The 25,832-nt window shown below is 36.1% G+C and overlaps 1 protein-coding gene across 2 annotated transcripts in view; it reads right to left on the minus strand.

Moving 5' to 3' along the window:
* LOC149786747 (ATP-dependent RNA helicase dhx29-like) overlaps positions 1–25,832 on the minus strand; it is a 101,908-nt gene that overhangs the window by 66,745 nt on the left and 9,331 nt on the right. For both annotated transcript variants that reach the window (XM_089977264.1, XM_089977263.1), the window contains exons 4-9: positions 24,391–24,520; positions 17,809–17,966; positions 15,092–15,202; positions 13,750–13,876; positions 6,399–6,617; positions 5,383–5,554 (exon numbers count right to left, since the gene is read on the minus strand). In XM_089977264.1, coding sequence (XP_089833390.1) covers positions 5,383–5,554; positions 6,399–6,617; positions 13,750–13,876; positions 15,092–15,202; positions 17,809–17,966; positions 24,391–24,520 — 917 coding nt within the window. The remainder of the gene's footprint in view (positions 1–5,382; positions 5,555–6,398; positions 6,618–13,749; positions 13,877–15,091; positions 15,203–17,808; positions 17,967–24,390; positions 24,521–25,832) is intronic.

A 25,832-nucleotide genomic window follows, 5' to 3' on the forward strand; every position in this document is an offset into this window, starting at 1 on the left:
GATCTCCAATGAGGAAGTGGTGGCAGGATGAATAGCCATTGTTAAATATCTCCCTAACACTTAAATATCTTTCTTACTGTTCCACTCTGTTAAGGCTCTACTGAAATCAAAATTCTCAAAGAGATGTCATCTCTAGTTGTATAGCAATTATTACTGTGATGTCATTGGGCATGGTCAAGTGGTTGTGGTGGGGTCTTGGTTGGGATGGCATAAAGACAATAGGCTTACTCCATATCTGACAGCTAATTACAATGTTGTCAGAAGAATTAAAAAATTTCTAACAATTCAGTTGGACTCGGATACTTGATTCATAGTCAATGTACAGGTTCTAAAACTGATGTGTTTATTTTGGAGCTATGTTCCTCCATCACATTCAAGATCTGGATATACCAAAGGTGAAATTAGTACAGTTGCATCCTAAACTACTATCGTGGCTACTTCAAATGTTATTTAATGTGAGACTTTAATGCAAGAACTCGTAGCTTCAGTGATTTTTGGGTTAAAAAAATAATTTCTTCTCAAACAACTCAATTTGGTGCAGATTACATTGTTTTTTTAATGATACTGTGAGAATTCTTGATGTGTAAAAATTGTGCAAGAAATGAACAACATCAGATCAGAAAATTACTACCACTGGGAAAATATTGATAATAATGTACAGAAATAATGATATTATTATTTAAGTAGAATATGTGGTGACAATACGAGCGCTAGTTCTACAACTTTGCAAAATACATCTTGTACAACTATTCTGTTGTTTCTAACAACACTGTAATATGGCAATAATTTCTGCCCACTTTTTACTTTAGTCCCTTGCTAATTAATAGTTTTATATTTTACAACACTAAGCACATTTTACCTTTTGACAATAACACATCATTACAAATATTTAGATTCCAAGAAAATAGAAGTTACAATTTTATTAAGAGCACTGGTACCAGTACGACTAAAGGAGACGGTAAAAAAAAAAGAATCAGGATGAACAGATTAAAAGTGTAGCAAAGGATCCATATATCAGAATGACATCAAGTATTTTTTCATCAATTTCATCATTAGTTAATGACACTGCTTAAAAATGTAGTGTAATAGATAATAGACTTTTTTAGTTATCCAATTTGTAATACAAATACCAACTGATGGCTTGGAACCAAGTGCCAAAAGGTCTGCAGAAAATACCACCATGATCAAAATATACATAGGAAGAACCAAACACAAACAGGAAAAATTTTATCCATCTTGCTTTGAGTTAACACAGACCAGTCAGTCTCTTATGTTTAATGTCATTTAATTTTTGCACATAGAAAGCATGTACTTCATTTGGTCATACATCTGCATGATATAAAAGTTTGTCTCTTTATTCTCTTGTTGCCATAGTGGTTCTGCCAACTAGAGATCTACACACACTTAATTATTTTGTATGGGGATTCTCTGATGTTCCGTATGAGCACTGATATGTTAATTGTTTCTGAATTTAATATGATCCTTCTCCTCTGTGTACGAATATTATTCTGTGCTGTGAACTCCTTTCATTGCCTGTTGTGTGAAATGCATATGCATAATTAGCTTGAACAAGTTATTGTTCTTTATGATTGTGCAATCTCACAGGTATGGCCCCATGAGTATTCTCACTTGGACATCACTGTTCCAAAAAGAAAAGTTTTGAACCAGAGGTCTCATAAGGATTTTAAATCTAAGAGTCCATGGATCCCATTTTACCAGCAAAAGTTGCAGTCCCCTCCTAGAAAATTATGCAAATTATGAGAACTATTGCTGGCCATAGTTTAATTTCTACATTCTTTATAACACTGACATAGCTCTTGTTTGTCCATCAGAGTGAGTCTGAATTTTTTCGATCCAAGGAAGGTCTTATTCAAAGCACTAAGCTAGGCATCACACTTTCTTACACTTGGCTACTGTCCCTTCCAAACTATCAGTTCTAGCAACTTTAGCACTCTCCTGAATCTCACAATCTTCGTCAGTTTGCCGTTGAACCCAAAATACTCATTCAAGTCTAAGTCTCAGCATGTCATGATTCCGAGGTCACGTGCACTGCTTATTCCATTACACTCGGAAATGAACACAATAATGAAAGCTAAAGTTGTTTATTTGATGTACTGTTATAAATTACCACATGTACATCTCTGGGTCTTTCTGCCTCTGAATTCAAACACTGTAAATATCAGTAGATTTTCCCACCCAGCTGCAAGTCAAAACCTTTTATCTTGCCGCTTAGCTACTGCAACATGTTCTTTTGATGTACTCTTATAATGGTGACGACTGGGGGGGGTGCTTTCAGCCACTAAATTCTGTCATTGTAAATATCAGCACAGCTAACTGATCAACACATTTTCCCACTAAGCAGGTGACTGAAGCAGGACTGGCAAGTCTTTGAATTTTACCGCCCACCTAAATAAAAAAAAATTGGCGTCCAAATACGCGTGATTATAAGCGTTTCCGAGACCTCTGTCAGTTTTCACTAACACCAACTCTGCCAAAGATTCACTTCCTTGCATCAGTGTTTTGCTGCCTCTTATGCCAGATTTTTCTCTTCCATAATGCTGTATTAGGGTTTTAAGTCCAACATTCCCATAGTCTGCTTGTTCAGACATGGATATCTTGAATAAATATAACCGGCATATTGTCCATCCAACACGTACATCGGACTCGCACTCAATATCAATTTTGGGCTCAAAATCACACTGGTATTTCCAGTGACATTTTCCCAATGTCCAACAGACCGATATACGTGAAATTCATTGTCATCATAGCTATCACCACTGAAAACGTAGTCTGAAGAAAAACCGTGTTGTGATTCAGCCATTTTGGTTTCCTGTGTGGCCCTTATTCGAAACATGCATTTGTAAAACTTCCATGATGAAAGTTTGGCTAAAACTACCATAAACTGCTTTTTCCAGGGCCAAATGAACCAATCAAATTTAGTTTAACAGCCATTCCTGTCTAACCGAAGTATCCAGATATCTGGATGTCGCATCAAGCGCTGTGAGACAGCTGTGGCAACGTGAATTATGTCGCAAAATGCACTTTTAAAGTTAAAAGTTTAATGAAAATTGCATACTGCACAAAGCACATTTTTTATATCCGCGACACTGACATAATTTAAATAGGGTTTGAATGCGTATCACTGCTTTAAAAGCACGCAAATTCATACAAATTACGTGCACTCGCGTGTACTGGCATGATTTTCTGACCCAATGTTTTATTCACTTTAGACCGCTAGGAGGGGGTTAGATGCGATTTTAAATATATATTCATATTTTTTTCTGACAACCCCACCAGCGACTTCTCATTTTGTTAACACAACCCACAACAGAAGTGATTTTCCTCACCAACCTACCACTGTCAGAATCAAAATAGTTTGAAACACAACCTCCTACAGAAGTTTTTTTGAAGTGCCGTCCCTGGGGGGGGATATATGTTTTAATGGAACAGCCCTTATATATATATATATATATATATATATATATATATATATATATATATATATATATATATATATATATACCACATATACATTAAAAATAATATAAAGTGTTGGTATAAAGCAAATTGATGTACCGATACTATTGGTATATCGAATTGTGATCCACCCATAGTGTAATAATATGATTATATAATCATTCTTTCAACTGCTGGACTACAGATCAATGATGAATTTCTACTCATTCCTTTATCATAAATGACATATGAAAATAACAATGAAAGTCCTTGTTTTCTAAATGCAATTAAAATGGTACACAATTTCATCGGTATCCTTTCTTTTTTCCATTCCCCTCTCCCCTCTTGTGCATAAGGGACAAACTAAGCAAAGATCTGGAGTGAGAGAAAAACATAATATGCTGGACGGAAACATTAAAACTGAGCCTGTACCACATAACCTACAGTAATCTTGTTCGTCGTAACGGTATGTTTCCACTTTCCTTGGGATTTATCTTCAGTGATTATACCTGATACATAGTTGCAATAACCAGTTGATACTATAATTTAAATTTTTAGGTTTTGAGGAATACATACTGTAGCGTTTTTAATGCTTTGTTGTTGTTCTTTCTTACTCCTATTACAATGTTCTAAAAATCAATTAATAATTATTAAATATAAAAATGTCCAAATGGTCACCCCTCTCTCTCTCTTGATTATTGTAGCTAGATACAGGTGAAAATCCATGAAAATAAGAGCATTGGGGATTATCACTTGTGTCATATGATGATGTTTCTGTACCTATGAATGATGGCAAAGTTTAGTCAAACCATCCAAAGGAGAGAGAGAGAGAATTTTACAGTCTTTAGAAATGTTAATTAAAGCAGAATAATGACTTAGATGAACAGTAAATATAAACAGTAAAATATTTTAATTACCTTGTTGTAGGTTCATCATTTCACTTAGTTTCTATTCCACGCTAATATCCATATGCCAGTGCTTGAATGCCTGACAGTTCAGGTTCAGTGTAAAAGAAGCTAATCATGCTTGTGGTGCACTAGTTTCTTCATATAAACCATATTTCATTTTTAAATCATGTGTGTGTCTTATATTGAGTTAATAAATGTGAATAAAAATAGAAACTCAGAAATAAAACAATCAACTTATCAATTTGCTTATGTGATTGTGAACAAAAAGAAAAGACATAGAACTACATTTTGTAGCGGACACACACACAGGGATGTGAGTTCATTCACTCGGTCAACACAGTTGCCAGAAGCATATCGTAACTCCAATCAAAGGGCAAATATGTGTATTTTAATGTGATATAAATAAAATATATGTATAGTATGTACGCTGTATCAATGATACACCACTCATTGTACAAATTTTTCATTAAAAGAAAACTCGGCAAGCCTCATTTCCTTTTTAATGAAAAATTTATACATCGAGTGGAATATCATTGATACAGCATACATACTATACATATTATATATATATATATATATATATATATATATATATATATATATATATATATATATATATATATATATATATATATATATATTTGTGTGTGTGTGTGTGAGTATTTGAGCGCTGATTTTATCAAAAGATCTTCACTGGTTTAAAAATTATGCTTCAGACAGGCTACAAAATTATGCAAGTGCAATTTTTTTTGTTTGTTATATGACCTTGGCCTTCTGATATGGGGTCAAGCTTGGTACATGACTCACCATCTTTTCATGATATATACCTGGCTAAAGTGTTAAGAAGATCTCTAAATGACAAAATTATGGGATGGAAAAGCAATTGTTAACAGATGGATGGATGGACAGATAGATGGAAGGACAGATGCAGGAATAATCCCATAAAATATTATGAAAAACATAAACCAGCCATAAAAAAAAACACCAGAACAGTGATATTGCCTAAAACATATATTACCTGCATTTGAACTTGTTCCCTCGAGGATTAATCTTCTCAAATTTAGGGTTCTCACACTTCTGTTTGCGACACCAGTCAATAAGAAACTGCTTGGGAGATTTACCTGTCCACTGCTGTCTTGTATATTCAAACTGTCGAACATCTTCCTTTACTATTGTAGCTTGCTTCACCTCTATTTTAAGAGAACATTTAGTAGTTCTGGTGATTTTTAAATATATAAATAAATGTCATAATCATTTTTCCTGTGTAATATTTAGAAATTTAGAAAAAAGATAATAAAAAATTGTATGCATCAAGTTTGGAACTTTTACATTTTTTAGTAGGTATATTGTAGCCAAGAGCCACTCTACCTATAGAACATTTTGGTCAGAAAAAGAAAATTAAAAGAAAATTGTGAAATGAAAGTTAATATATACTTCCAATCAAAATTTTATAAGGACATAATCAGTCCTCAAAACAAAACAACCAAAGAGCTGAAGAAAGTTATTACAGTCTGTGGGTGAGCTGACCAACTAGCTATTACTGAATCTTTCTATATTCTCGCTGGCTAAGCCCAAGACTCAAAATCAGACTGACTGTGGTTAGATGTCAGTAATCTGTAAAGGCAAAAGCCTTAGACCAGTTGTCCACATAGGGACCCTCCTTAGTCTTTATGTATTCATGATATTTTCAAATATAATGATATATCAGTGATACAGGACTGCATTAAAGTGAGTAAGTAATTTTACCAAATATACATGTAAGTGTCAAGCAATCAATACATAACCAATGAATACATGCATATTACAGTAAACAAATGAACACAAGCATGTATAGATCATAGACAATATGTAAATATAAATAAACCCTAAAGACAGATAAAGAATGTATGGCATAATATGACCCCTTTTCATACAGCTACATATGAATTTTGAAGCCACTCACATTATACAAGTAATTTATCAAACAAAAATTGTTTATTATAAATAAAATGTTATTGATAAAATTTTAAAACTGCATTACTCATAGTGTCATACCTTGTTGGGGCTTAGGTGTTCCTGCTGCAGCCTGTTCAATCAGGTTTAATCCAGAGCCAATGTCATCAACATCATCTACTTTCACCACATCAGGATTACTTGAAGATTTCTCTTTTGCAATGGCAACTATACTAGGATTTCCAGATGCCTTTTCACTTTCAACATTCTTGATTTTCACAGATGGATCAAAGTCTGGATGCTTTTCTAAAGAATCCATCTCTGAAGGAAAAAAAAATATTACTAAAAAGCAAGCAGAGACCCATTGCAGAATACTCACGGAATTTTTTAGGGGTCATCAGGGGCAGATAATAGGCCCCTATCACAATTTGAAATATTAAAAAATTATACAGAAATAAAATTTCAGAAATTTACTCTTTAAAATATTGTTTCCAACTGGGGTTTATTTTTCCAAAATGAACAGGCCCAACCACCCTAGAAAATCTCTGCTATCAATAGTCTATTTCATCAAATCTGGAATATTAACATTTTTCAAACCTTCGTTTATTTTTTTCAGCATCAATCTTTCTGAATTTGTAACTTTCAACATGACAAATACATATTTAAACATACCTCTTGATGGATGCACTGATAAACATGTCAAGCAGAAAAAAACATCAGAACCTTTATTTCCCGAATCATGTATCATAACAAACAAATGGTTACCAAGTTTTCCATAAGACAGCTGTTGTTTCCAATTTTTGAAACAATGTGAAATCTATTTTCTTTCAGATCAATAGAATGACACTAAATTCAACCATTCTCCAAGAGACTGCTATCCAGTACACCGTTTATTCATTTATCAAATCACTCTATCCTTCTGTCATTAAAATGATAATCAAGGGTCTTTAAATCTGGAAAGCCAATTAAGCCTACCATTTCCACTCACACACAGATTACAGAATATTCAAACAAGAACATTCTGTGAATTTGTATCTCCCACCTACTGTGTGTTGAAGCTATCAAAACTATACAGTGATGAAATCTGGGTCATACTCTTGTGTCAGATCTGTAGAGTTAATGACAGACATGGAAATTAACTGAGTTTCATGTCTCTATTTCAACGGGCATTGTGGACTCAAATTTCCATCCCACAGCATGGTTAATATCAGTTAGAGAACAGTTCTGGTCAAAGGCGATACTAATGGCAATTGCTCCAACCTCAAGAATCAAAATGCATAACAAATTCATTGAATTGGAGTTATTTCTTACATGCAAAGCGAATAACCCACTTAATCCAGGATGAAAGGGTCTGTGCTTTTATATCGTCCTGTCTCTGTTTGAGAGGGAAAAATAGGCATGAACTCTCTTGAAAACAATGACTTGGTCTTTTTAAGCTACCACTTCAAGGCTCACACTGGATCCTGGAGGTGGCCTTGAGTGGAAATACATATATTAGGCAATGATTTTGGTAAAAGATCTGGTTACCCATGGATGGAAGTCTGTTCTTCACAATGAAAGAGTAAACCCTCATACATATAACTGACCCATCTTGTCAGAACTGCATATAATTCAGGACCCCTGATACAGCATGTATTTCGCTGATTCTGTCTACTGTCACTAATGTGATAAGGAAGCAGGTCTTGTATGACTGATGACAGGCAAGCCCAAGATGCCCTCAAAAGCAAGCCAATAATGTTTTGTTTTAATAGGTTATTACCCATCATAGGTTCCACTTTGGGCACAGAGCCAATGTCTTTGCCAGGTATAATCAAAATTTGAGGGCAGGTCGGTATAGTCTCTATTTTGTCCAATGTCCTCTCTTCCATCATGATGAAAGGTGGCAGTAATCATGAAGCATTAACCTCTGATTGTGCCAGAGGAGGAAGTTGTCTTTTTCAGGTCTAGATGCATGTAGTGGTATAATGTGTTTGTGTGAATGCCATTGTATTAAAATATTTTTTTTGCCTTGGCACACATTCAGAGTGCATGGCCTTTTTGCTTGAGTAATTCTCTCAATGACTGGCTGTTCACATCCGAGGGCCTGTTTAATATGGCCTGTTTCGGTAGCTCTGGTTTGGGGTGAAACAACTGCCATCGTGGTTGTTTGAGTTGATGAGGGGAATTATCTATTTTTAGTGTAATTTCCAATGTGAGATTGATGAGGTTGCTAACCCATGATTTTCTCCCAGCTGAGTGACACAATGATGATGAGGTGATACTCGGATTCTCTCGCTTATTATATCATCTTTGGAATCAGAGGCATTGGAGGGTAGGCATATATGTCCAAGGTATTCCAATCTACAATAGCTCATCAACTGTCCAGGCTTTGGGATCTGGGACCGGTCAAATAAAAGTTGGGGGCTTAGTATTCTACCTCATTGCAAATAGATCCACCAGTGGCCAGTATCATCAGGTACATATCTGAATGAAAACCATTTGATTGAGATACCATTCCATTGGTATAAGCTGGTTGTCCAGAGACAAAGAATCTGCTATTACATTAGACATCCATGAATAAAACAAAACTTGGACAGGAATTTACTGTTGATGAATCTACTTTAGAAAGTCCCATACCAGTATGCAAAGAATGGGGGACTTGGTTACACCTTGCCATTTGAGGTAAGTCACCATGGGAAAGTTGTTGGTTAGAATGAGGACTCCCTTTCCAGTTAAAAATTCCTGCCACCAGTAAAAGACTTTCAAAATGGACTTCATCTCAAGGATATTGGTATATAGATGCCAGTCCTGGGGCGACCATCCTCCACTGGCTTCCATAAAAATAGGTGTGCCCCACAGCCTCTTGTGTTTGCATCCATACAAGCTGTGATTGATGACAGTTGTACTTGCACTATACCTGCCTTGAGCCAAGTTAAGTCCCTCCATGTCTGCAGAGTGTATCTTATATTTGTGCAAATGAGGAGAGGTTAGTCCAGTGGGCAAGGTTTGGCCTCCATTTTGATAAAGGAATCATTCCTAACAGGCGCATATAAAAGTGACCTAGAATTATGAGGTCCGTTGCCACATTGTGCAAGCCTAGAAGGCAAAGAAATTCCCATCTAAAGAGAGATTTCCTCAAAAGTAATGAAGCCACCATGGTCCTGATTTTCAACACCCATTCCTGAAGAGGACATAGCCTGTTTACCTGTGTGATGAATTTCATACACAGATGAACATATTGTTGAGATGGTACTAGGTTGGATTTGTCCTTGTTAACAACGAAACCCCAATTAACAGTATAACAAGGGTTGTCATATCATAATCAAATAAATAACTCACCTGATGTTTTTACAGCATATTGTAAGGTAACTTGATGTCGCCAGTTTGAGGATGGTCCGGAAAGAGCCACAATGAGTTTCGTCAGTTAAGTGAAGACCCAAGGACTGATGTTGAGTTCAAATGGAAGAATTGATAAGAATTGGACCATGGTTTTCAACATGAGGAATTATGATCGGACGACTTGTTGGAGGTTTGTGTTCAAGTCATGTCCCTTGGTTTCTTTTGTCAATCTTCTGAAACATCCATGCATTGATATTGCAGTTGAGGGGCATGAAAATTCATCTCCTTAGTGGCTTGCTACATATCTCATTGATCTGGCCATTAAAAAGAAGATTAGAGGATAATGACTGTGATCATACCTTGGCTTATGATGATCCTTAAGGAAGGTGGTGGTGGAGAGCAAAGCATCCCACTCTGTTAACTGTAAATTTGCAGTTGGTGTGACAGCACTGGCTAAAGGATGTTAAGCAGCTCTGTTCAAAACCTGGGCCATTCTGGAGTCCAACTCCCATGCATGTACTGTGGAACTCAGGGTATGAGATGATGAGCTCTGATCTGACTTTTGGAAGATAGCCATCAATACCAAGTCCAACATGGAGCCAACTACTACTGCATTGCAGACAAATTGTTTATTGTCACTGAATGATGCTTGATCCATATGAATAGAGTATTGTTTTGTCATCCCCAAAGATGTGATGCCCTGGTCGATGGTTGGGGTTTCCAAATGAAAAACTGGTGTATGGTAATAGTATAATTGCCAATGAAAACTTGATCAACAGATGATGGAGTTCTGGTCCAGGTGGTTGACAAGATAGAAGGAGATAGGCAGAAATCCAGAGAAAAGGCACAAAACTTCTTCAATGAAAGTTTGGAAGGCTCCGAGTCATAATGTTGGGATGTTTGATCGACACGACTGGTCTGTGTATTGGTGGAGTGAGAGGATACTTTTTTCTCTCATTACCTTGCTGTTCATTATCAAGAGCTGTATAGTGGAAGCCTGAGGAGGCAAAGCCTAAAGATGTTGCCAGCAATTTGGAGTCTGATCATGTAGATTTCCTGCTTTGTTGAATTGTCTCACTTATCCAACGAAAATTCCCACAATGAGGACATGTTGGTATGTAGGTTTATGGTGTATTTGTCCTTTGTAGTGCATGTCTGCATGTCTGTGCTTTGCCCATGCTCTAATTCTATCAGACAAATAGAGCAGAATGCAAAAATCTGTTGTAGCCCTAAAACTGTCATTATTGTTCAACACAAAGTTGGTGCAAAGCTATGCCTTACAGTGTTACCTGGAAAATAGCAAACTCAATAAAGATATGAAGTGCCCAAGTAAAAACCAAACTAATTCACCATACTACCTGTGAGAGGTTCAAGGTACAGGTACATGCAATGAATCTGGACACCAAATGTATTAGGACAGAAAACTCACCTATATGTAGCCAGTCATTATGGAATTATACATATATTAATAATTTTCTATAGGTCTCAGGGACTTGCATGTAAGCAGAAATTAAAGGTACAGCACAAAAATTTTGTGAAGTCATCCAAGGATATCTGTGCATGTATGTAAGTACACTTAAGTGTCGAAATATGGCAACATGTGGGTAAAATTTTAATGACAGAACTTTGTCAACATTGAAAGAAAACAAGTTGGAAATATAGATGGCGCATACTTTCCCAGTGAAGTGAGATATCCTCCATCTTGTATTAGAGTTGATTTTGACTTCTGTGAGGTCTCATGGTGAGGAAGAGCTGAAGAACTGAGATATACATGGGTTTTGCTACAAATCCCTACATCATGGGGAGATCACTCAGCCCAACCACCACCTAAGTGGGCACATAACTTTAGCTCTTTTTTTGTTTCAGCTAAAAGTGTTATCTGGAGAGCTGGATTTGCAAGGTAGTACTAGTTCTCCTAAAATATTAAGTGTGTATAATGTATATTAAGAAGAAAACAATATACTGAGCTGTGAAGACAGAACCTGAAGTGAGGTATACAATTTGCATTGTAATGATGATATCTGAGTATACCAAGTTTCATCACTTAATCTCAAATGGCTTTTAAGTGATAGATATATGGACAGAAATGCAAATACTATGACACAATTAGCTATCTCCAGCAGAAAAGTAAAAAGTAGCCATGTTCGTTAATTTTTCTTCATACAACTAAAAGATGATGCTTACTACAGCACCTTAAAACAAGCCAAAATATTGACATTTTTGTTTTTGAAAATTGTACTGAAAGTCACAATAATTCAGCATCATTAAATTTTAGCAAATCACTCATTTAGTATGATAGCACAATAAATATAAATTGTTGGTGGAAGGTGTACCCTGTACTATGTGAAAACTGATGTGAATTAAGTCTGGTTGTTTTATTCCAATGTGAGGTATTATCAAACTGACAAAACATGAATTACTGCTAACAAGAGAATGTTAAACAAAATTAAAGACAAAACATGACTCAGAGTATTATTTTAAAGTAATATCCACATGTCTTTTTACTTGTCTGCAACATACTTAGTATAATATGGTACTTATTAATTGGTGGTTACTAACATCTATTTATTTACATCACATAATTTCAAAAAGCAAAAAACTGAAGCAAAATATACTTGCTTACAATGACTTTATGATTTAAATTAATAAATATCAACTTTGTGACCATAGCCACATTAATTTCCCTGTGACCATACACACTATTATTTCCCTCCATGGCCTAACCCACAATTATTTCCCTTTGTGACATTATCCAAAATTATTTCCCCCTGTGACATTACACACTATTATTTCCCTCCATGGCCTAACCCACGATTATTTCCCTTTGCAACATTATCCACAATTATGTTCCTCTGTGACCATACACACTATTATTTCCCTTCACTGCCTAACCCACAATTATTTCCCTCTGCGACCTTACACAATATTATTTTTCTCCATGGCCTAACAGACAATTATTTCCCTTTGTGACATTATCCACAATTATTTCCTCTGTGAACATATCCACAATTATTTCTCCTTTTGACATAAGGGCTGTTCCATTTAAACATGCATGGCACTCAGGAAAGGCAGTTTTTTAAAACTATATGCCAGGGTACTTTGATTTCAAAGAGTTCATATTTAAGAAATAAGAAAATGTTAAACTGCATCTACCGGTGAGTACCCCACTTTCCCTGCGTCCCAGGTATGTTTTATTGGAACAGCCCTAATGCACAATTCCCTTTATAGTTTGATCATACATGCCAACTGCAAGAGTGGAACAAGCATAATTATGACTAACTGGCAAAAATGAGTAATCTGAACATAAAGATGTAATCTACTTACTACACACTATAATTACAGGAAACTTAAGGAAAACTACATTTACTTTTGCTCCAAACCTGAAACTCCAAATGGTTAAAATTCTTATCACTAATGGGCAAATTCCATGTGGGTTAGTTCCAGCACAAAACATGATGACAAATTATGTATATACAATGCTTTAACCTAACTTTCCCTGAATGGTCATGCAGTCCATAAATTCTACAATGAACATAATGATGTCCTACATCTCATATTCTTTCTTTTAACATTTCTAAAGCACTTAAGTCTTTTTTTAATCAATCATGTTTTCAAGTTTAAAAATATCCCTCTCCTCTAATATTTGTCAGTCATCAGTCACATCCAGAAAGCCTATCTCATTTAACATCTGGTGCCTTTTTTTAAGCATAGACTGATCTGCTATCTATATATATGATCAAATTGGAACTGTTATATATATAGCTGCCATAAATAGAAAATAAGGAAAGTACATGTGGGTCTAAGATGGAAAAATGTACTCTTATGATATTTGTATCCAGCAGTCTACTTTTTAAAAATATTCCCAAATTTATATGATGTTTGAGACTCAAAAAATGATAATAAAATGACAAGCACAGATTTTTTGTTTAATTTTTATTTTTTTAATGTACCAAAAAGGCATAATCCAAATACAGGCAAGCATAAGACATGTTTAGGTGAAAAAAGCTAGTGATTACACCAAAAGTGAAATGGTTAGTGTGTATGCCTTATCCACAATTATCTCCCTCAGCGACATTACCAACAGCTTGTTTACCTTTCTGACCTTACCAACATTTATTTTCCTTTGTGATCTTACCCACAATTATTTCCCTTATTTGTTTGGAAAGCTCATTCTGTTTGGATTTGTTTCCCATCTGTTTTGTTTCTGCTGCTTCCTCTTTTAGATCAAGCATAAGAGCTGTCAATTCAATATACCTCTCATTCTAAAATAAATGCAAAGTACAACAATATTAAAAAATATACGAGTCCAACAACAACAAAAACAATAATAATAATAATAATAATGCTGTTGTTGTTGTGGGTTTAATGGCATTTTTCAGCACATGATAGGCTATATATGGTGGAGGAAGCACCAAGGCAAACCCCTATAGGATCACCAATTCATGGGAAGCCACTGGCAGGCTTTCTCACATACCAACTTGGGCCAAGCCCAAGACTTGAACCCACGCAGACACTGGTGAGATGTCAGTGATCTGTAAAAGCGAGTGTCTTAGACTACTCAGCCACCTGTGACCCCTAATAAAAATAATAATAACTGATATACAAATCTGTAGTTGCTTCCCTTCTAAACCATACTTTTATTCATTACCTCTCATTTTTAATTGTAAACAATGTAATTATATTTAATTTCTGTATTTCCAAACTTTGCTCAAGCTACATTTTCAAATAAAAATGTCGTCCTAAAATTCTGACTTTTCCAGCTCATCACTTATTGAAATAAATTCATTGCTTATTGCTTTTCCTTATGTAAATACATTTCATTGCGACACCTGGTTCACGCTCATGTTTAATAATACATTAGATGAAACATGATATTATAAACAGACAACAGAACAGAAAAATCAATAACTGCAGAAGAGTAGAATCTGGGTTCTATATGTTAGCCCACTACTGACTAAACAAACAAAAAAGGGATAAGCTAGTAATTCTAACATGAATCCTTGCTGTCCCCTAACAGCAATATTCAGTATGATGTTACATTCATAGCTTCTCCTGATGCGTGCTTTTTATAGTTATGGGTTTACAATCAGTATAACCACACAAACTGTCCTTTATTTTCAATGTTATGACTTAACTAATGTCTTAAAAGATATATGTTTCAACTGATAACATTACATTTTACATAATTAGGTCAAATTGCATCACTGAAACAGGTATTTATACAATGAAAGATAAATATATTATTAAATCAATAACTTTCTCAGAAAAACTTCTATTGCTTAAAAACTTTACAAGGATTCCATGGAAAACATGTACAATCTGCTAACATATTTATTAAGTAATTTGTATTCCTCTAACAAATTTAAACACATGAGTACAAATTATTAACACCACCAATAATAACAATCTGATTTTCCTGTCAGGAAAGTTATAATTGTGTATCACTGTTTGTGAATACTCAAGAAAATAAAAATTACTGGATCAAACTGGTCACCATCTTCATCCTCTCCAACAGAATCCGAGTCTGACTGCTCAGCATATTGCAGGATCCATTTCTTCATATCAACCTGTCCTGTGGCACCCACACCCTAGCATATTAGACACATTTCACTATATTAATTTAAAAGTATATTTAAATCAAGACATTCTAACATCATTAAACTTCATATTACCATGTATAAGTCTGTTCCAATTACACGCTGCAAATACCAAATTATGGATACATTGAGCTTTGTTTATGAGTAATAGGTATAACAAAGAACACAGACCATGATCTTCAGTGAATTATATGATGGCAGTTCAGGGTTGGTTGCAGCTGGACTTGACTTACAAGTGAAAATATGTTGGCAGTATTGCTGAATGGTGTGTATGAATGAAGCTATATCCATGTATTAACACTAATTTTACTTGTCATTCATTACCTGCAGTGCTATTATAATTATCTTTTATCCAGGTCACACTCAAAACAAATGACCCCCCCTGCATCCTTCACAACATGTGTATTTGGTAATGTATGCAAATGTGCTGTGTTCTCCCATTTCAAAGAAAGCAAGAAATATCATGAGGAGAGGTCTCTTTTCTCCACTGCATTTTATTTGCACAAAGAGAAATAAATAACATTACAGAGGGGTTTTAAAACTCATCAGCTTCATAGTAACCAATGCATATTCTCAAAGGCATATCAGCCAACAAAATACTGTTCAGATCCTTTGTGACTATCTGTCAAGCAACTGGAAGATAAAACTTTAATCCTCTGAAATAGCATAACTGTTTTTTTTCTCCATAAATCTTTTCAGATGACTAGAGTGTGAGATGCTCACGTACCTGAAACAAGTGTTACCTTTGCTGATCAGGAGTGTGTGCAGCCCAGAAATTGATTAAGTAACTGCAACATATAGGATTGGTGGCTTCACTAGGGAAACTATACATTTTGCCTTAAAATTTCAAAGAATTTTCCATATCTACTGTAGTATAGTAATTCATATATGGATTTTTTTCTGGCATAATCATGCTCCAAATTCTTCAAGTGTGTTGAAATGCCTCACCCATTGGCCTTCAGATTTGGTGAATGTTTATACCAGGGTAAAAAAAGGGTGATCAATATGTAGATTCAGCAAATATTATAAATAGATATGAAAGAATTTTGTGATTAGCTCAATGACAATATGCAGAGTATATCTATCATGCTATCAAAATGAATGACATTTTCCAAAAACTAGTCGTCTCCTTAAATTTGGAAATTTGCTATGCTCATAAATAGAAATCTAAGCCTTAAAACAACACATAAAGAAAAACCTTTATATGCAGTATGTGGGATAAAGAAGAGAAATTTTAATTACTGGTTCTAACACTTAGTTTTGATCCTGAGAAACTGTTTATTACATAATTGTACTACAAACAGACTATAGGAGTTGTAGAAACAACATACTGTCTGATGGTGTTATCAATATATAAAGCTTTACAATTAAGTTAACTAGATTGTTTTTTATATTGATACATTGATTCAGACTGCAAACAAAACATTAACTTTACAATGAATTATTAATGTTTCAATACATCTAGAATGATTATCGATGTTTTGGACTATTTTTTAAGTTATCACAACAAATGATGACAGCTATAGTTCTGAATCAGAATTCATAATGGGTGTGCAATAAATGATCCGATGTTGTATTCCTATTTAAGAGCTGCACAACTGAGTCAAGAACTTTCCAGTATCTTTACATACCCTTTTGATGTCAACAAGCTATTACACACACCTGTTGCAAAGGGAAAGGGTAATTTTACCTAGCTGGAATAGGATCTCTAATAAGCCATAAAAGCACATGTCATTCAATGATTATAGAACATTTCTGAAAAAAATATTACAATCCAGGTAAAATGTTGCAGAAACATAAATCATTAATCTTGATATGAAATCAATTTTTCTCATTCTTTTACTATCGGGAAAAGCTAATTAATGCCCCCAGTTTCTGTAAATTCATCATCTATCAAGGGTACTAATATTCATGGATTGAGTGGTAATGGCTGGTACAATGCTCAGGACTAGTTTAAAGACCCAATGAACAATTACCTCTATGAAACAAAAGACACCCTTCTCCAAACAACTTATTTAAGTACCAGGAAGCATGTCATTTTTTCGTAAAACCACACAAATTGATTCCGATTAAAATTCATAATACATCCATCTTAGGAAGAGATACAATGCAACTAAGGTCAGCCATGTCTTTAAAAGTCAATCTACATTGGAACTGTTGAGTGTTTTTATTATGCACTATTACATCTTGTCTCTCCAGGACACTGAATTCACAATAACATGGCTCCCACTCTCAAAATTCAGTTTTAAGACTAATACATATTGGAAACATTTAAGACAACAATCCATAAATAAAAGAAAGCAAGGATTCAAGTATCTGTCATCTGACAGTAAAAGTGCCAATTATGACTCAGTAATTTAATTCTACTAAGCTTGTGAAGATTTTGTTTTCCTTTAACCTGATGACATTGACATGCATGCCTAATTACTTGAGATGCATGCCTAATTACTTGACATACACGCCTAATTACCAGACATACACATCTAATTACTAATGACATTACAAACTCATAGATGAATAAGAGCAAAACATGCACATAGTTTTGTGTGTGAACATAATGGTTAAACCTTTGTCTGAAATCATGGGCAGTCAATCACCTTCTGCTCCTTTGGCTTTTTCACAGACTGTAGATTCACATCCTCCTCCTTCATTAAACTCTTCTCCTCTCTCAATAGAGTAGTGTCAAACTTGGGGCGTACATGGACCTTATCTTCCTCCTTCTGAAGAGTGTCTGAGAACCCACTTGGCAGTTTATCTGTAAACCAATAAACAAGAAGCACTGATCATTAAGCATCAATATATATGAGACAACTATTAAAGAATTACAACCAATGTGCCAACTTATTTATTTCACTATGAGAGAGAGATGATATACTTTACATCTGTGGCTAGTATCAGCTTTCTTCTTTAATTATTCAGCTTGGGACCCAAGCCAACTGATAACTAACCTGTTCTATTTTTCTATAAAGAAAGTCATCATTTTATCTTCTGAATAATGTTACTTGCTATGTCACACTTCTGACCTTTCAAATATTATATTATAAAGATGTACAGACAATCCATACTTGTAACTGTACAAACCTGAATTTTTAACAGAAAAATTCAAGTTGGTGGTATATAATTGAATCCCAATATTTTTCCGTGATAATTGTGTATATGAGCATTTCTGGGGGCAATAAACTACACGTAAGTGTATACCATTAGCCATACAATATCTTTACAAATTAAAAACTTGGACAAGCTAGACCTATTAGTCTTTATTTCTATGAGAAAAATTTTTTTTTTTAGTAAATAATGTGTCTACAAGAATACTTATCTGATCATATTAACATAAGGGATATTAGTCTGTTACCTTGCAAATCCAGCTCTTTTAAAAGATGAAAATCATCTTTTTCTTTATATGTCACATCCACAAAGCCCTTGCCCATTACCTCCCCTTGCCACCAACCTCTATCTTTGGTATCCTTCCAAGGAATGATAGCTGGATTTCCCATATGAAAAATAGCAGCTCTCCTAATTATATAAGCAACACAGACTAAGTTTGCTTGATCTATGACCACTACATATGGTTCTGAAGATAATTACTGAAATCTCTTTACCTAATAAATTTCACTGGTGAATCCATTGAAGCTGATATGCAATGTTGATTCTATTAATTAGACCTGGTGGCCATCTGGGCTGCCACCAGCAGACATAACAGATTCAAGGTCAACCTCCATGACTAATCTCTTATATAAATCTCAAAAAGGTTAAATCTGCATGCCAACTGTTGGCTTCTACTACATTTAGAATCAAAACATAACTTTTGAATATGAGGCTTGCAGATCACTCTAATCTCTTTAGCAGTAACCTTCCTGAGGTGACTTTCATCTTGTGAGACCTCCAAGTATGTAGAGTGTATAACCTATTTTAGCCAAAAAGCTAGGGTTTCAGGGGTGATATCCTGCTTCCCAACTTTCACCAGAAGAAAGAGGCATTTGAACCTGCCACGACTTGTCTTTGTGCATTTCAAGTAGTACTTGAGTGCGCAAACTGATATCTTACATGGCCGCTGTTCTTGACCTATCCATAGAAGAGAGGGAGCAAATGATGACTCACTGATTACCGACAGGCAGTAACCTATTTTTAGTTACAAAGCTTGGTTGGCCAGATGAGGGACTGGAGCACTCAGACGAATGATGTTATTGATATGGCACCAGTCCCTGAAAACAGCACTTTCCTACACAAGCTTTCAGAGTGGAGGACCTTCTTGCTCTTGAGATTCTCTCCACAATCAAAGGTTTAAACTGATTGTCTTGCAAGACTTTACAGAGAAGAGCTAAGTGTGAAGAAGATGGTCAAGGCAGGGATGGAACACCTATGACCATGGTTGCTTGAGAAGATTTGGGTTGGCAGAAATCTTTCAAGGCAGATCTAACATTAGATCGAATAGATTGGTAACCCAGGACTTGTCCCATCTGAGAGGGGCTATCTGCATTATCTTGCATTTCTGACCCTGTAATTTCTGGATTGTTTTTCATACCAAAAACATGAGAGGGTAAGCAAATGACCACAGCCCCTCCCAACTGACCGAGAGAGCATCCACTGCCCAAACTTCTAGCTCTGGAGTTGGAGAGACAAAGGTGGGCACCTTGTGATTCCACCTGGTCACAAAAACAACCAATCATGGGATTCTCCGAAGTGTGCAGATCCAAAAGAGACTGACTGTTGGAGATTATTCCATGTAAGGGACCTGACCTTTCCTGGAGAGAGTGTTGGCCAAGACTTCAAGTCTGCCAGATATGTATGCTAATATGGAGATTGTTGCATCAACACACAGGTCAGGTGATTTGGTGTCTCCTTGTCTGAGGAGGTAGGTCACAAACATCAAGTTGTTAGACATACTGAGGACCACTGTACCTGAGAGTTGATCCTTCCAGAAGTGAAGGCATTCAGGACAGCCTTTATTTCTAAAATGTTGATGTGGAGACCACTCTTCTGGCTCCAACAAGCCACTGATGGTAATGAAGTACAACAGTAGGTGGGCACCCCAACCACATGTATTGGCATCGGTATATATTGTTATTTCTGCTTTGGGCTTCTCCAGTGTGATCCCCATGGACAGTCAACCCAGGGTTGCACCACTGACACATATCGTATCTTGGGTGTGATCATGACTGCTACATTGTGGGGACTTGAAAAGGGGTGCCACAGTGCTAGCAATGTCATTTGCAGGTGGTGCATAAAAAGACAGCTGAATGAAATCAAGTCTGCTGCTGCACTGAACAATCCAAGGAGCTGCACAAACTCTCTCACTGAAATCAGAGTCCTCTTAGCTGCAAGAACTCTCTCACTGAAATTTGAGTCCTGTTTGAAATGGACCTGATGACTTCAATGATCATGATTACATGAACACATGGAAGCTTTACCATGTGCAGGTTGGTGATAAACTAAATACCCAGATGGATAAAAAGTTGGGATGGATGAAGGTCAAACTTTAACCAGTTCACTAGAAAGCCTATATGATCTAAAAGTGAGAGAAATTCATTTCTCCCTTGGAGTAGGATAGAACTTACCTTAAGGTTTCTGTAGGAAGTTGTCCAGATACACTTCAATCATTGCAGATGAAACCAATCAGAATAAGGTGATGATGCAATCAATAACCTTGGAAAGATCCCAAGGGCTGACGTTTTAGCCTAAAGTAGGACTCTGAATTGATAAACCATGTCAAGGGAAGCAAAACAGAGAAATATCCATTATATAAAGTGGAAAGGGATGTGAAAATATATGTTGGTCAGTTTGAGACTGACGGCATACTTGTTCTGTTGAATGGAGAGGTGGATTTATGTTTCTGTTTCAAACTTGAATTTAAGCAGTGAAATGAATTGATTTAGATGACTCAGGTCAATGATCAGCCTCAACTTGCAGTTCACCTTCCAAACAAGAAACAACAATGATTTAAAATCCTGGTGATTGTGGTTTGTGCACAATCTCCTCTGCATGTTTTGCAATAAGTGACTGTATCTTTTGTTGTAGAAAAGCATCTTTCTTTCTGATCTGATGGTAAATCAGTGAAGAGGGGAAAGAATGAAAGGGGAGGTGACTGGATAAATAAAATCCGAAGCCCCTCTGAAATGATGATCCTGAAACTGCAGGAGACAGATGACCACAGCTAGACTGTCTGTGGGAGGAAGGGAGGGTAGTTCAATTTTTAGATCTAGAAGGCCTGAATGTGGAGAAACTTGGTTTCTTACCAATCTATATGGTTGCCTCCTAGCTTGATTAGAATGTTGTCTCTTGGCATTGGGCTGGGATCAATATTGCACATTTGACATAAAAGATCATTTATCCCTAGTCCACACTGGCTGGGGCTGTTCCTGTACTGCCTACCTCTAAACTTCAATTCTTCCTCCAAAGTGCAATGGTGACCCAAACAAGGTTGTCCATAAAGCCAGAGCATAATAGGGCTTGAGTGATGTCGACTGCTGATGTGCATTATGCCATATCGGTTCTAAGTTGGCTGAAGCAATCAACGCACTGGCCATGGTATGGGGAACTGCCTGTAGTGTGTTTAATGTCTCTAACAATCCAGGCTGTTGCCTCCCTAGCATGGTTATTGCTGGATTTCTCTGTGAATCAGAAAATTACCAAACAGGCCAAATCTAACATAAAAGACATAGTGACTACATTCCTGACTAGCTCTGACGTGGCATGGAACACATTTTTGTCCACTTTACAAAACAGTGGAGGGATGTATGAACAGCTGCTGGATTCTGTCAAGTCCCTGGAGATCAGTTCTGAAGGTGTCTGAGTAGATTTTGTACCAGTGAGATGAGAATGTTGCTGTAACTTATAATTCCTAGGGTAACCATTTCCACCCAAAAGTCAGTCATTGATCTCCTTAATTACAGCTGACTGGAGAAGAATCCAAAATGATGGCATCTCTTCCTCCCCAACAAAATCAATAGATGCTCTAAAATTAATAGACTTCAGTAGTGGTAGGAGGTGGATGGCATTCTGATGTTGCAAACACCGTACGAATTTCCTCAGCTGTGGCCTTAAAACCAAGTTTAGTCCTTTCCATGTTCGGATCTGAATATGACTGATATGTGGGAGCTTCATCACACTAAACATGTGCCGAGTCTTGATCTGGTTCTGCTTGCAGCTTTGGAAAGCCATACCAGGTAGCACCGATGACTCAATTCCATCCTTTCAGAAAATGTCACTAACTTTGCCATGTGGATAAGCAGTAAACATGGAAGTTCAGCACTGTCTAAACGGCTGGCTGGTTTGCCTGGCATATGGTACACCTGGATGCTTGTGCTATAGAAGACAGTCTGGCTATCACCAGCACACGCTGCTTCAAAAGCCTGGCTGGATTGAAATATTTCTCCCAGAAGTCTCCATCATAGTAAGGGTATGTCACCAAATGGTATGGCTAAATGGATCTCTCATTAAGATTCCACGATTCTTAATTGGCCTGACCGTTTTATCAAAAATGCATACAAACTCACAGGAACGAGACCATACTCAGACATACAGCACTATAAACACTCACCGAGCAACCTAAATGGGTGGTGGGGGGTACACTCCCCCTAATGAGTCAGAGAAAGGTACAGAAGAAAGCAAGGGAAATATATGGCATGATGTCAAAAACTGTGTTATCAGTACAGCAGTGAAGCTAAAAATTAGCGATCTATGGCAGTGGCAAGGGAAGGTCATGGGCAAGAGTTATTGCCCTTTGTCAACATGAGCTAGACAGAAAGAACTGATTTTCATCTTTTAATAGAGCTGGATTTGTAAGCTAGCCCACTACTATCACTACCATTAATGTGATTGGGGAACATATCTGAAGGAGAAACAAAGATGGCAGATCAAATCCATGTTGGAATGCACATGAAGTTCTGAGTGCATCACACAGGCTATGACATATTCTTGGTTGCGCCAAATACTAGGACAACTCCTACAATCAGAATTACTCTCTTAAGTGTCTGCCATTTTGTGCCAGAATCAACAGAAAATCTTTGTATAGCCTATACATGTTGTTGAAGGGATGTTTTAAAATTATGGATGCCATCTTTCACATTTGACTTACAATGAACAATGGATTATATTTCAAGTAAACAGTGTTATCTATTACAGACTAACATCTCTACAAGTAGGTAACAGGAAGTTAATGGCAAGCTTTCTCACAACTTTGACCAAGATTAATAATTGAACCCACATGGACAGAGGTGAGATGGCAGGGATTGGAAAAGGTAAGTGCTTTAGACTACTATACCACCTGGGGCCCTTATGTTATTGGTAAACAAACACTTCTATTGCAGTATAGCAGGTGACTCTCTCTCTAATGCTACATATCCTGTTGACTTACAATTCAAGACTGCAGCTAAACCTTAAATATAGACAAAAACAATGAAGAATACATCTTTTAAAAATCTAGCATATCATTTATGACATGGTAATACCATCCAGTTGCTAATGGTAGCATATAGGTAGGTCAACATTGCAATTAGTGAACTTCTGTTCCAACATTAATATAACTGGTTTGATGTTGTGGATAAGAAATATCATGAAGTAACATAAATGATTTTAACTATCATAAAAATTTCAACAAGATGAACTTTAAATGTCTGGGCTGATCCAGAAAAAAAATATGCTTTGTACCCAGAGAAGGTGCTTTTAATGTGGAGCAGACATCCATAGATTTAGAATGTGTGTGTGTGTGTGTGTGTGTGTGTGTGTGTGATTTGGAGTTTTAACATAGCTTTAACAATTTTCCAGTCATGTCACTACAATATCTGCAGTGTGACAGTTTATAGTGATGTCTAGCACTGGGGCATCATGCTGTAGACACGTAGCATCATGTCCCACCCAGTCACATTATCCTGACACCAGTGCAACCAGTTATAACACTAAACTTTTAATGATGAGTGCCTAGAGAGACAGCTGTTAGCACCATTTTTATAAGTCTTTGGTATGACTTGGCCAGAGTTCTAACCTGCAACCTCCAGCATCTGATACAGATGTTCTAACCTCTAGGCCAGCAAAGCTATCCAATTCAAAACGTTGCGTCACTGTAATGTTATCTCTTTGAATAAACCGAGTACCCAACCATGCATTTTCTAAAACTGCCTTCCCTGGATACCATGTATATTTAAATGGAACGGCCATCTACTCTGTATGTCAATTTGATTCACCATTAGGCAGATTCAGACAGAGCCAATCCAAAGCATCAATCAAATCTCCTCCATGAAGGACAGTATTGGTCATGGCCTGCTCAGTCTGGGTATGACTAAATCCTGCATCAGACAAACTGGTGTACATATCCTGTGAAGAAAATATACAACATAATGTATGTTCAAAAATAACTCAGTAGGAAAAGAAACTTATGTTTTATGAAAGGTAAAGTTTACATAAAAAACTAAATATTGTTTCTTTAAGAAAAATCTGGTTGTCAATAGTACTTTAAAACAAACATGGATAATTGGGAAATTCAAGTTCCTAATGGGAATTTTTTATTATTTTTTACTCTGCTCAGTGTAAAAGTGAGAAAACAAGGACAATAAATCTAACCTGACAAATAAGGACAGATATATCTATTTATAACAATGTTCCCCTAGTTAAACAAATTTCATACCATAAAGCCAGACAATAATCATTCTCAGATACTAAATCACAATTTACATGGAAAAGTATTCTGTACTGTTGGCTGTCTGGTATAACAGGTAGTGAAATGGTAGCTAAAGCAGCCAAAGCTACCCTGCAGTAGTCCATTTCCAAATGGAAGACTCCATATACTGACTTCAAATATTGTTCAAATCACTGTGGTCATCATGCTTGGTAAAAAATATGTGGAACAAAATCTCCACATGCAAACTTAAGAATATGAAACACATGGTGAATCTTTATTCTGCTGACTGTGATTGGGAATGGACACACACTTGACTCATGAATACCTCCAGAAGGGTGAATCTTGACTGGAGTGCATACCTTGACACTGTCCACTGACAGTGGAACACAATCTTATTGAATGTCAACTTCAGCCTTGTGAGACATAACTATTTTGATGTGAACTTCATGAAGAAACTGTACAAATATCAACAAACCCAAAAACATCTTGCACTTGGAATGCAGTTTATATAAAAAATGTTGACCACATGTTTGAGTTATTTTATATGTGTTACCTTTACTGTTGTATGTACATTTTACAGATGTGTTGACACCTTTGTGATTTATATTTTATTTTGCAGTAATTGATGTTTACATACATTTGGAAGGATTTAGTTGCCCAAATTTCCTGAGTGATTTATTTATATGTTTAATGAATGTTACCTTTAGATGCCACCATACAGCCATATTGAGCTGAAGTATACATACATATACACAAACATAGATACACACATACATACATACATGCATACATAAACATCCATACATACATCCATTCATACATACATACATCCATACATACATACATACATACATACATACATACATACATATACACATACACACACGTATACATACAGTTTGTGAAGCCAAATTTTTTTTATAGAACACATGATATTATGACATTATCATGGCAGACATGCACAAATTAACTCAATCTTTATACTGCAAGAGTCTCATTTTAACAAAC

Source organism: Sinohyriopsis cumingii, chromosome 12 (genome assembly GCF_028554795.1).
Source record: "Sinohyriopsis cumingii isolate HCF-2022 chromosome 12, ASM2855479v2, whole genome shotgun sequence".
Classification (NCBI taxonomy): Eukaryota; Metazoa; Mollusca; class Bivalvia; order Unionida; family Unionidae; genus Sinohyriopsis; species Sinohyriopsis cumingii.